This window comes from Tarenaya hassleriana, unplaced genomic scaffold, assembly GCF_000463585.1.
Source record: "Tarenaya hassleriana unplaced genomic scaffold, ASM46358v1 Cleome52, whole genome shotgun sequence".
NCBI classification, from domain to species: Eukaryota; Viridiplantae; Streptophyta; class Magnoliopsida; order Brassicales; family Cleomaceae; genus Tarenaya; species Tarenaya hassleriana.
In genome coordinates this window covers 75987-87720 of record NW_010967884.1, presented here as the reverse complement: position 1 = coordinate 87720, position 11734 = coordinate 75987, and the positions used below count along the sequence as shown (strand labels likewise).

The 11734-nt window shown below is 38.1% G+C and overlaps 3 protein-coding genes and 1 long non-coding RNA gene across 4 annotated transcripts in view; 1 reads left to right on the top strand and 3 right to left on the bottom strand.

Moving 5' to 3' along the window:
* The window catches only part of LOC104827679, a 1063-nt gene extending 522 nt beyond the window's left edge, over positions 1 to 541 (bottom strand). The window contains exon 1 of the mRNA XM_010560900.1: positions 17 to 541. Coding sequence (XP_010559202.1) covers positions 17 to 541 — 525 coding nt within the window. The remainder of the gene's footprint in view (positions 1 to 16) is intronic.
* Positions 542 to 2918: 2377 nt separating this feature from the next.
* LOC104827575 (VQ motif-containing protein 18-like) lies at positions 2919 to 3952 on the bottom strand. The gene is made up of 2 exons (XM_010560763.1): positions 3556 to 3952; positions 2919 to 3227 (listed from the first exon to the last, which is right to left on the bottom strand). The coding sequence occupies exons 1-2, from the start codon at positions 3926 to 3928 to the stop codon at positions 3217 to 3219; spliced, it is 384 nt and encodes a 127-aa protein (XP_010559065.1). The 5' UTR covers positions 3929 to 3952; the 3' UTR covers positions 2919 to 3216.
* A 4740-nt stretch (positions 3953 to 8692) lies between these two features.
* Positions 8693 to 11462, bottom strand: LOC104827573 (fatty acyl-CoA reductase 6, chloroplastic-like). Its single transcript, XM_010560759.2, has 9 exons — positions 11140 to 11462; positions 10827 to 10930; positions 10362 to 10561; positions 10167 to 10267; positions 9925 to 10075; positions 9663 to 9824; positions 9493 to 9574; positions 8944 to 9326; positions 8693 to 8861 (listed from the first exon to the last, which is right to left on the bottom strand). Exons 1-9 carry the CDS (start codon positions 11402 to 11404, stop codon positions 8702 to 8704), a joined length of 1608 nt encoding a protein of 535 aa, XP_010559061.1. The 5' UTR covers positions 11405 to 11462; the 3' UTR covers positions 8693 to 8701.
* LOC104827572 lies at positions 9701 to 10219 on the top strand. The gene is made up of 3 exons (XR_773919.1): positions 9701 to 9793; positions 9896 to 10042; positions 10127 to 10219. It is a non-coding gene; the product is annotated as an uncharacterized LOC104827572 (long non-coding RNA).
* Positions 11463 to 11734: the final 272 nt, after the last annotated feature.

Below are 11734 nucleotides of genomic sequence, written 5' to 3'. Positions count from 1 at the left end.
GGGGCCCAGCCACAACCTGCGGCGGCGGGTTTGTCTGGTACATGTAGTTGTTGTTGTTGATGATGTTCTGGGCGGGATTAGAGCTTGCTCGACTTGTCTGACCGATCCTTTTTCTTGCACAAATCAAATGGGCATTGAATCTACACTCTTGGCAACTGTACATCCACGAATTCGACCCCGTACCTTGGCATATCCTGCAGAAGAAGCTTCTGGAGCTGTCTGGGATGAAAAACGTGAGGCGGAGCTCGTGTTGAGGGTGAGAATGGTGGGAGATTCTGGAAGGCATGTTCGCGCAGATCGTGTGGAGATCAATCCCGCAATCTCCGCAATGGTATGAGAAACCATTTCCATCTTTCCCACAAGCATCGCATCTGAAAAGCCCCTCCGGGTATTGGGGAGAGGGAATTAGGGTCAAGAGATGGATTTGGTCGAAAGGGTGTTTGATCTTCTGAGGTAATTCTGAACATTTCTCGTGGAGATGAAACCCACAGGCTCTGCACGTGTAAGATGGGAGGCCGGCTAGCTTGAGGTTACACGCCATGCAAGAAGACATCAGATCTTGAGGATCTGACGAGGGTTGTAATGGATGGGGATGGCTGAAATGTCGGATTGGATTTCTCGGCCTCCCCATAGGTTACTTGCAATGCAAGTCAACTCCTTCTGTGTTTCAGACAGCTCTTTGTGATGGTGAGTAGAGACAGGGACGATGACCCTCTTGAAACTGCTTTCTTATATTGAACCGATACCAAGCCCTGGGCTAGGTTTTACGTGGGCTCACAGAATTGTTCATCGATCTTTGAACGAGTTAATGCAAAAGGCAAGGCAGCCGATTCATATCCTATATGCGGGTTTGGTTTGATCTCAACTAGAATCGAATCAATTGCTCGGATCTTGCCCCTGTATGCTTGAGACTTTAAAGTCTTTGACGTGGCGTAGGGTTCTGACAGTTTTTTTTTCTGACAATTATTGTCAGAACACGGAGAGTTTGGATTCTTCTGGTGAAGGTTTTCGAAAGTCAACGGTCGGACTATTGTCAGATAAAATTATGTCCCACTTGGAGAAAATCGGAAACTCTATTGCCGACCAACGACTTTGTCAAACGTTTCGGTATCACGGTTTCACATGAACTCAGTTAAGCAGATAATCCTCCAAATATTTTCTACCTTATTTTATCCTTAGTTCATGTAATTTTTCTAAACGTTATTTACCCTTTTATTTGTGTAAATAAAAAAAAAACTCGTATACATTGCATTGTTTAGAACTATGTGAATCGAAAAAGGTACCGTTCTTCGAGTTAAACTCATATCATATGAATCTCTTTATATCGAATTTATCCGCTTCCTATTAACTTTTGTACTGAAACACGTTCAAATCGATTTAGAGGCTTTGCTCTCATTACATAATAAACAGAAATGTCACGTGTTAATAAAACGAGACCTGAACATATGAAAGAGAATAAATTTTCATATCCCCTTAAAAGCATGGAGAATCGTCACGCGTTGGCAGACCAACGCATGAGTAGGGTGGACCTTTCGCTCCTGTTTTTCGGAATCGAACCGTACCAAAGCTACAGGGCTTTGCACGTGTAAGATTCATGAGAACCAACCAGTTTGAGTTTGCTTGCCTTGCATGAAGATGACCGATCTTCAGGTCGGAGAGCGGAAAGCTGAAATGGATTCTGATGGCTGAAATGTCGGATCGTATTCCCTGGTTGAGGAGTTGGCGTCCCCATCGTTTTCTTGCTGCACAAATAAAACTCTCTCTCTCTAGGGTTTTCTTTTGTCTGTTGTTGTTCAATGACGAAAGCAAAGCAAGTTAAAGCCAACAACGTTTAATTACATGTTCCGCAGCCGGCCAATGATTTTATCAAACAATTCGTTGCTGCGTTTTCCAAAGGATGGTTTAAAGCGAAATATTTTTTTCTTTATGATGGTGTTACTGGACACGTTATATATAGGGGAATCCCCCAATTCTGTTGGTTTGAGAGTCCACTTCCTGTAAACGAGATCGTGGGTTCAACATCCAGAGTATGGAGATTCCCCTCCTGCCACCTTCGGGTGTTTCACATCCCACGTGTGTGTTGTAGGGTCGTGCGCGTGGGTCGGGATTAGTCTGGACCTTTGGGTTTGGGATCACACGATTATCAATATATATATATATATTAACCATTTCAGAAGCTTTCAAGAGCTCCGGGTGATAGTTGACATTGGCCTTATCGAACATACACAATCTGCTATTTGTCAACATTCAAAATGATGATAAATGACAAGTTTATCCAAAATGCAAATGAATCGCATAAACTGATTCTCCAAACGAATTCGCAAATATTTTACGTAAAAATCGTTCTCCCATCGTGTGTTACTACACACCAAATGATTCGTACGTGTGTAGATTTATTTGCTTTCTACCATACACGTGCGCGTTACACTCTCACACGCTTATATTATATTCACATTTTTTATTTTCATTTCGTGCTGGCACAAAGAAATTCAATATTGTAGAAAGAAACGTAATACATTCGCTCCTTAGAATTGATACGTGCTACGGAGTCTCGCCGTCGCAAATTGCGACAACGTAGCGACTCGTCACACTTTGCGAGAGCCCGATACCCACGGTTTCGGTTCCGTCATAATCCGTCGAAAAGCTCTTTTTGCGACGGCATTCCCTTCATGTCGCGACTGTTGTTTCCGTCGCATTAGCCGGCGCTTTTTGCGGCGAATATAGTTTCTGAATCTTTGTTTCAATAAGCTGAAGTTATCCAAAATTAATCACAAGTTCACAATCACAGCATGGGGAACTAACCATTGGGTCATTAATAAGGTTTAGGTTCTAACTCAACCACAAAAACTAGCTTAAGAGTAGAGGTTTGACTCTTATTTATATATTGATCCAAATCCCTCTCATTTTCCAATGTGGGACACTTATCAGTCGTTCCCTCTAATATACCAACTCGTGTAAAAACAGAAATGATATATCAATCACAAAAATACACTATATATAATTTTACCAAAATACACTATATATAATCACACACACACACAAGTATTATACCAAGTTAAATCTTAATCATGAAACCTGACTAGGTTTTTTTTGTGTGTGTGTCAAAACTCTTCATCGCACTCTTCTCTTGGTAAAAGTCAGTCCATCAAGTTTCTCGCCATGTATGTACCCATCAAGAGCACCGAAATTCAGACATGTATGTACATTTCATCCTATTTACGTCCGTCCTGCAAAAGACGAAGCATGACCTCGTACGTCGATGTCAGGCCTCGAACCAATATTCTCACAATCGGAAGAACAATAAGGTCAGGCGAGTCGATGCATGCATTCGATGCAAAAACCGAAGAAATTAAGATAAAAAGGCCCTAGAGATCGATTTTAGTTTGTGCACCAAAAGTGGTTGGGATTAAGGCAAGTGACCCTTTGTCTGATCGGCGGTGTTGTTGAACACGAAACCATCCGTGTGAGAAGATTTCATTGGGAACAGGGAAAAATCATCTTCGAGATCGATCAAACCCTCCAGATCAAAGTAAGTGTTTGAATTCGAACACTCACCTGATGGCCATTCTTCCTTCACAGCGCCTTTCGCTAGCAAACCGGAAAAACCTGTAAGCCTGTTGACTTGATCGTTGTGATCAGCGGTTGAATCTTGGTTTGCGATAACCGGATTTTCCGGTCTGGCCCTCTTTCTACCGGTTTTGGCGGCCTCGGCGGCTTGTTTTCCGGTGAGACTCTGGACAAGGGCTCGGAAGTTGTTGACGTCGGTCTTGATAATCTCCGGTGCAAATATATGTATTATACGAATCTTGGGCTTGATTTTGGTTATTACATGAGAGTTCCTGTTCATGGAAACCCTAGAATTCGGGGCTCCAATGCTTTGATGAGGAAGACGAAGATCGAAGCAAGGTTTCATCGAATCTCTCACCATTCAAATTAAACAAAAAAATTATGGATAATGTGAAGATATGATATTTCTTCTGCGGTTTAAACAAATGTATATATCATATGGTTACTGTGGCGGTTGAGAAGAATCTGTATATATATACATTGATTTGGTGGATATATTTATGCACTAAAATATAAGACTGTTGGTTTGTCAACCACATTAATTAACTACAAACTGAACACGAAATCAATAAGAAATTATAATAAGTAATAGCGGTCCATAGACCTGCCCTCCATAATACATAGCAACTAGCTTTAATATATATATATCCAAAAGAAAATTCCGACATATTTCTCAAATTAAATATCTAATTAAGGAGCCAAACGCATGCTAGTTTTATCATTCAGCATAAAAATAAAAATAAAATACAGGATTTGTATATTACACATTATTGCAAAGTTTATAGATTATATTTTTATTGTAATTTCATAAAGTTTTAACCAATAAATTAAAAATAAAAAAATAAAAAATAAACTAAGTTTTTTCACTCAAAACACGAAATCAGGCTAGACATTCAGCGAGGTTGACCTTTCACCTTACATTGGCAGCGTATCTCGTTTGAATGAGGGCATGTTTCATCATATGTATACGTGGCTTGTGACAATTGTTTACCTTATTGTACAAACACAAATTAATCTACATTAATTTAAATTAACCAACTGTTATCGTTTTCGTAATCAAAATTTATTAATCACATTAGCGTCAATCATATTAAAGAAAATATTTTCGTTTACATCATCTTTTCTGTAGCCAATTAATTGGAAGTTTCAAATATTAATTCCGAGGGACAGACACACGGACAGATTCCTAACAGAATCCTCTTTCTTGGTAAAAGAGTCATTTACAAAAATACAGTAAAATATCATCTTGTATATGTAACTTAAAACGATACATGCACATCCACACATGAAACATACTATATGTTTGTACATATATATATATATATATATATATATATATATGCATAAATGAAGTATTATATATCCAGTAGGAAAAAATACAAATGATCTCTTGATTATACCGGCCGTCAAAACTTAAAATGAAATCAGAGACGAACGGGACAGAGATTCGTCTCACGTGATATGTGCTCTGCGCACGTGGATCGCACTTCAACAACACACGATAAATACATAATGTAATTAAATTAGACAAATCATATATATGTCGAATACTATATAAGAATACCAAGAACATATATATAATGAATGGAGGGAAAATGTGTCCAAATTCCATCAAATCAGAATTTCTAATAGGAAAAAATTAAATTTGAATGCATTAGTAAGTAATTATTTTCTTTGTCAAATCTTTATAAATAACACAAACTTGGGTAGTTCAATTGGTGAATTGAATGTGTAGAGCGTCTGTCTCGTTCCGAATTCGAACTCAAGTTTGGAGGGAAAACGTATAATCCAAATCGTATGGTTGATTTCTGCGTGAGGGTCTTGGTCCAAAATATCCGATTATCAAAAAAAAATCTTCATAAATAAATAAAAAACCGACTCAATCCTTACATTGCTTAAGTATCATTATGGTCTGCATGTCATTTTCAACTTAAACTCAAAGTGGTCGTGCTTTCCTTCTTGTATGAGTGTGTATGTTATACCATATATATATACACACACACTACATTTACACTTACAGACAGATATATGTCGTCATGCGATTAGAAAATACAGAAATTCAGACACACGAAGGAGTTGATTTTTAAAAATGATATATATATATATATATATATATATATATATATACACAAGTGTTTTTTTTTTATTTAAAAAAAAAACTCTCCGACTTGAGTTGCCCATGAGGCAAACAAGAGTGACAGAGTGGAGTTAAGCATTAGGTATGCGTTGACTTTCTTAAAATACTCGCAAAAATATTATCGTCGTATTATTATCAACATACATATATAAATAACTTTTCATTAAATGAAAATACAGACGCATTATCCGAAATTTGGCTAAAAGTAGAATTATTTTGTACGAAATCAGAGTTATCTGTTATATTCTAAGTTTTTATTTGATTAGGTTCGTAGTTTCTTTTGCATATATTTTTAGCTTCCAATCACAAAATTAATCATTTCGAATATTTGGATATTGGATTCTTTCTATTTCTGTCGACTTTATATGTTTCAATTCTGAACATCAAAACAAAGATTAAAAGATTCGTAAATAAACAGAAACAAATATTTCCGATTATTTTCATTCATCCATGAAATGTAAGTATCTCTACCAAATTATTTTCTACAGAAACCTCCATAATTAATCGTTGTTTTCTTTAATTGTTAACATTCGCTCCAAAGCCTGATTAAATAATAATTATGTTAGAATATTGTTTGATTTGGACCCCGTTAATTATCCACACATACTGGCCGTTGTTCTTACGCAGAAGTCAGACAGATGGGGTTATTTCCCAAATTCATAATCATTTTAATATTTTCACCATTATGGTCAAACTCAATTGATTGGACTACATTTATAACTTAATTTAATATTTTGCGTGTTAGGTTATATAAATTCGGAGAGATATGAACGTTTTGAGGCTTAGACGAGCCAAATAAAAAATATTGTAATAATTTTTTTTTTAACTTTGTTAGGTGGTCTCCAAGAGAGTGATTTAAAACGGCTGGGTTCGTACTAGAATCGGACCAGTTGGTTACGAACAAGCTTATTTTTAGTCCAATTCGTTAAGTCCGTTTTTATTCGGACAAAAAAATTCATGGTTCGACTCAAGTCGTTTTACCTCGTAAACCGGTTCACAAACCAAATAAAAGTAAAAATAAAAATAAAAAATAAAATTTTTAAAATAATAAAAATATTTTAAACTGATAAATCTTTTTTAAAATTATTAAAAATATTAAAAAATTAAAATAAATTTTTTTTCTTGACTCGTGAGCTAGCTTGAGACTTGCCAACCTGGCTCGCGACGAGTTCGGCTCGTGACGAACTAGTTCGTTTGGCTTTTTTTTTACTCAAATTTTCTAAATCCATATCAAACGAACCTAGATCGTTTTGACATTACTACCATGAAATATAATCTCCCTTTATTAGAGAAAAATAAATCATATCATCATTAATGCGCAGAGTTTTCCAATATGCCATAGATAGATTACTTGGATTTCTTTGCCAGAATATTCTAATTTTTTTTAGTAATAAATTTCCCAGGGGAAAAAAATATTTGTGCAATATCGTAATTGTTTTTTTTTTAATTTTTTTTTTCCTTTCTGATTCCATCCAAAGGAAATAACCATAGTTTGTTTTTTTTCCACAACCATAGTATGTTTTTAATTAAGAATTACTAGTATGACGGGTTATTTGCCTCATATTGTATACATGTATATGTATATATATTCAATATAGCCAATAATCTCTAATGTACTGATAAACCGAGAACCATGTTGGTACAAAGATTCGGTTATTGCACATGGGCCCAATGGGCCGGCTCAGACCCAGGAGCCCAAGGTGGTGGTCAAAGCCGCAGAAAATGGTGGCTAGGCCTAGTCGTGGAGATTATCAGAAAAAGCAATCACCAGATAATCTATGACGCGATCAGTTGAAGATTGAAGATGGTAAGAGCCAAAATTCGACCACACCCAGAAGCGCAAAGCGACAGGACAGTACAAATTCCCAGATTATCTTCCTACTTGTCTGTTCGGATTGTCTGAATTTTTTGCAACAATGCTGGACTCGGGAATCCTTTTTATGAGACAACGGTGGCGTCTTCAAACGAGAAAGAGACGATCTGTTGGATCATTTTTGTGCAAGGATCCGAGTTTATCGCTGCAGGCTCTGCCTTCAATGGGAATGTTCTTTTACCTCTGAAATTCTTGTGAGTAAACCTCTTGTTTCAAGGAGTTGATTGTTTCTGGGAGCGAAAGTTTCTTCTTCTCCGATTCTAGGTATGAAAAGTTCTTGCCCTTGATATTTCCTCCTCTCTTTCCTGAGTTTGAAAAAGTTCCCCCTTCATTTTGTGATGACTGTTTATGCTATGTTTCGGGAGAATGCAAGCTTCTGATGGGTCCTTCATCTAAAATTCTTGAAGCGATTGAGAAATGACGCCGGCAGTCACGGTCAGTGGGATTGTAGAGGATCCCCTCACCGAACCCATTGGAAGATGGCATGTGTTCTTCTATGGAGTTGGGCATATGCTTAACGATATTACTGCTTCGTGTTGGTTTACGCATCCCCTCTTGCTCTTGACTCGAATCGGTCTCTCCCCGGCGTGAGTTCAGCTGATTTCATCATTTGATCTTGATATGGTTCTTGCATGATTTGTGAATTTATATGAACTTGAAATATAAACACAGGGATGGAACATGGCTTGTTGATCCATGTTTTGATTGGAAAGGATTGATATGTTGCAGGCACCAAGTGTCCAATGAAATGGTGATAAGTTATGATACTTTTCGGTGACAAAATAAGGATTAGGCCTTGTCCCATCGCTGTGCATTGTTATCTTGTTGGTGTTTGTGTAACAATGGACTACGAATATCCAAAACACGATTACGAAGCCTCTGCTTGAATCCCTTCTAGAATGACAAAACATAAGTTGTTAACGGCTCGAGAGAAAGATGAATATGCTTCTGATTTGTTATAGAATGATTGTTTGATAAATATCTTTTTTTTTTCTCTTCTAATTTGTTATACTGGATAGTTTATTTAGAACTTCTTTATCCATAATCATGGATGATTTCGTGCATAAGGAATTCTGAAAGGCAATGGAAAATCGATCTCTTTTTTGTGTAATCTTGAACTCTTTTCAAATCTGTCTTCCCCGCAAGACATGCTTCCTCAGACCGGGAAGATGAACATTCATGATGTAATGCTCCCAATCTGTTCTTCCCGTGTTGAACTCAAACATGCTTCTCTCTTCCATTGTCATCTCCTCCAACAGTCTCTGGGCATTGGTGTTGTCAAATCTAGTGCCAATATGAGTGAAAAGCCTTTATATTCTCATTTTCATTGCTTAGATTTTACGCAAAAGAAAACTAGGATGCTTACCGCGCTTTTGTGAACAATACCGTCTCGTATGTTTTGGCCATGCCTTCGAGATACTTTATTTTCCTCTCGCATTTCATCTTTGATTCGGCGCGTAGTTCTCCATCTTTTGTCATTTCTTTTTCAGTTATGGTGTTGGATATGTAGGAGGAGAAATCCTCCAAGGAACTGTGAAATGTAAATGGCTCTATCGTTATGTCCTCCCCTTTGGAGTCCTTCAATGGAGAGCAACAGAAATGTCGATAAACGAGGTTGCAGAGCTCGAAAAGCAGTAATGGAGTCACAACAGACGAAGTGGAATGGTACACATTCAGCCCGGGCTTGGCTTCTATGCCATGCTTTGCCATGGCTGCCATTGCTGTGTTCACAACCATATCCACAGGTACCTGCTCTCCAGATCTTATCATTAGTTAAAATTCAGACACCACTGCATGTTCTCATGCATTTTGATAGGCATATGATCACAGTTAAAAACGGTGGTTGGGTGAATATGTAACACAGACTGATCCAAAGAATTAAAAGGTGTGTGGAAAGAAGAGGGTTGTGACTTACAATGTCAATGACAGTTTGAGGGTCACCCAACAAGCCAGAGAGATGCCCTTTGCCGTAAGCCAAGATCAATGGTTCCGCCATTCTGATAGCAAAAGATTAGGCCTTTAATCTTCTTCGATATGTATCATTTGATGGAGAAAACGAAAAAAAAAAGGAAGGAAAGACTTTACCTGTTTCCTTGCATCCAGCCGGGGAAAGGTTCTATATAAGAGCTTTCAACGACACCTGGCCGAATGATCACAACAGGCACATCCCCTCGGGAGCTGTCTATCACCATCTCCCCCATTGCTTTGGTGAAAGTGTAGGTGTTTTGGTACCCATGGATTGTGGCTCTGGCTTTGATAAATGCAAGTTAGCCTTTAAAGATGCATTGAAGTTACAGAAATTGGTCTATGATGTGCAGGAGTGGGATATGAGAAAGGACGCCCTCACCGTTCACGACCAAGTTCCTTCATTTTCTGGGCCATTTCTCGGTGATGGAAAGTTCTTGCAGCTTCTGAAGCTAGTTTCAGCTCGGATTCAATTTCCAATCTTGGAAGAGGAGTCTCTGGTACTATCCCTTGTCTCGTTCCATTCACATAAGCTATAAACAGAAGATGAATGATGTAAAAGGTTTAGAATCTCTTCCTCTAAGGTGTTCCAACAAACACGTGTTTGGTCCTTAAAACTCGTACCGGTTGAGAAGTGAAGAACAAGATTCAGTCTCTCGCATTTCTTGGAAAATCTCATGAACTGGTGGGGTCCCATTGTATTGGTGCCCAGAGCCAAATCGTACCTGTTCCGTTTGTTTACACAAGCCCAGGTCATTATTTGTGGTTGACGAACGTTGCATGTAAAAGAACAAAGGGGCAAACATGCAGATAAGGAACCTGTCGTCGAAGGTTGTTCTGGCAGCAGAGCTGATGATGACGTCTATCTCCTTGAAGATCATGTCGGCTGTTTCAGAGTCCATTCCGAGATTGTTCTGTGAAATGTCTCCCACTACTGGAATCAACTTACTTGTCATAAAGGCTTCATAGGAATCCCCATGTGTTTGTTTCAGAAGCTCGAACAGGTCAGAGTTTATGATCTGAGAACGCGAGTGAACAAAATATAAGGGAATTTTTTAGGTAAAAAAAAACTTTTGACGTGAAGATGTGTCAAAATTTGCGGAATAAAGCGTTGCATTGTTCAATCAACCAAATAACATATATATAGACTTGAGAATAGACCTAATTCTAGTAAGAAACTAAATAACGAAAATATATCTATAGTGAAAATATATCTAGATAAAGTATGAGATTTGATAAGTATATATCACTAACAAGATGGAAAATGTGCGGAAGAAAAAAAACCTCGTCGTGGAGTCTCTTGCGGGCAGCTTGTTGATCATCGGCCTTCATCAGAAGGAAGATCTTCCCTGTCTCTGGAGTTGCTCTCAACAATTTCTCGATGAAAACTGCGATTTTGAGTCGGAGATTCGAGTGGTAGAAGAGCTATTATATGTTTTATGGAAGTGAAAGAACGTAGATGCGTAACGTAGATATTATGGTATTTTATTACAAAATATTATGTGCATACTTTAGCGTTTTGGAGTTATTCTTGTCGTTAAAACCCTATACTTAGCCATAAGCTTTCTAAAGAACGAATGAATCGCTACTGAGATACCTTTGGCAAGAAACCCTGTTGCTCCGGTGATGAAATAGTTCTTCCCCTTCATGAAACTCACGATTCTATTGCCGTCACACTTGTCTGTCGCTGGCATCACAGCTTCTGGGGTCTTGTCCTGATAACAAGCAGTAACTCCATGAGTTGACCGAGTAGTTGGCACCGGAAAACGACAGAAGTTGCGTTTTTTGGATGTAAAGAAACTGTCGTCGTAACCGCAGTTGAAGCCAAAAACGGCGGCGGTGCTGCTGCAATGGACGACCATTGTATTGGCTAAGGAATCCTTACACAGAGCTGAAGTATCGTATTTGGAGATATTTGGATATGATTAAATTCCCTTCTAATATATCGTTTGTTTCCTCATTTCCATTTATATAGAGGGCACAATCTTCTTTAGTTCTGTATGTCTTGTCGATTTACAGTTAGTCTGCATTGGTTGCATTCTATGATTCCTCGTGTTTCTAATGGTTTGCATGCATTAGGGTTAACGTGGTTCTAGAAAATTTCCATGGATGGGAGCATGAAGCAAAGACGCAAGCAGTTAAGGAGAGCGCTCGTTCTCCGACACCCTTTCACAAATCATGTGAATAGAATC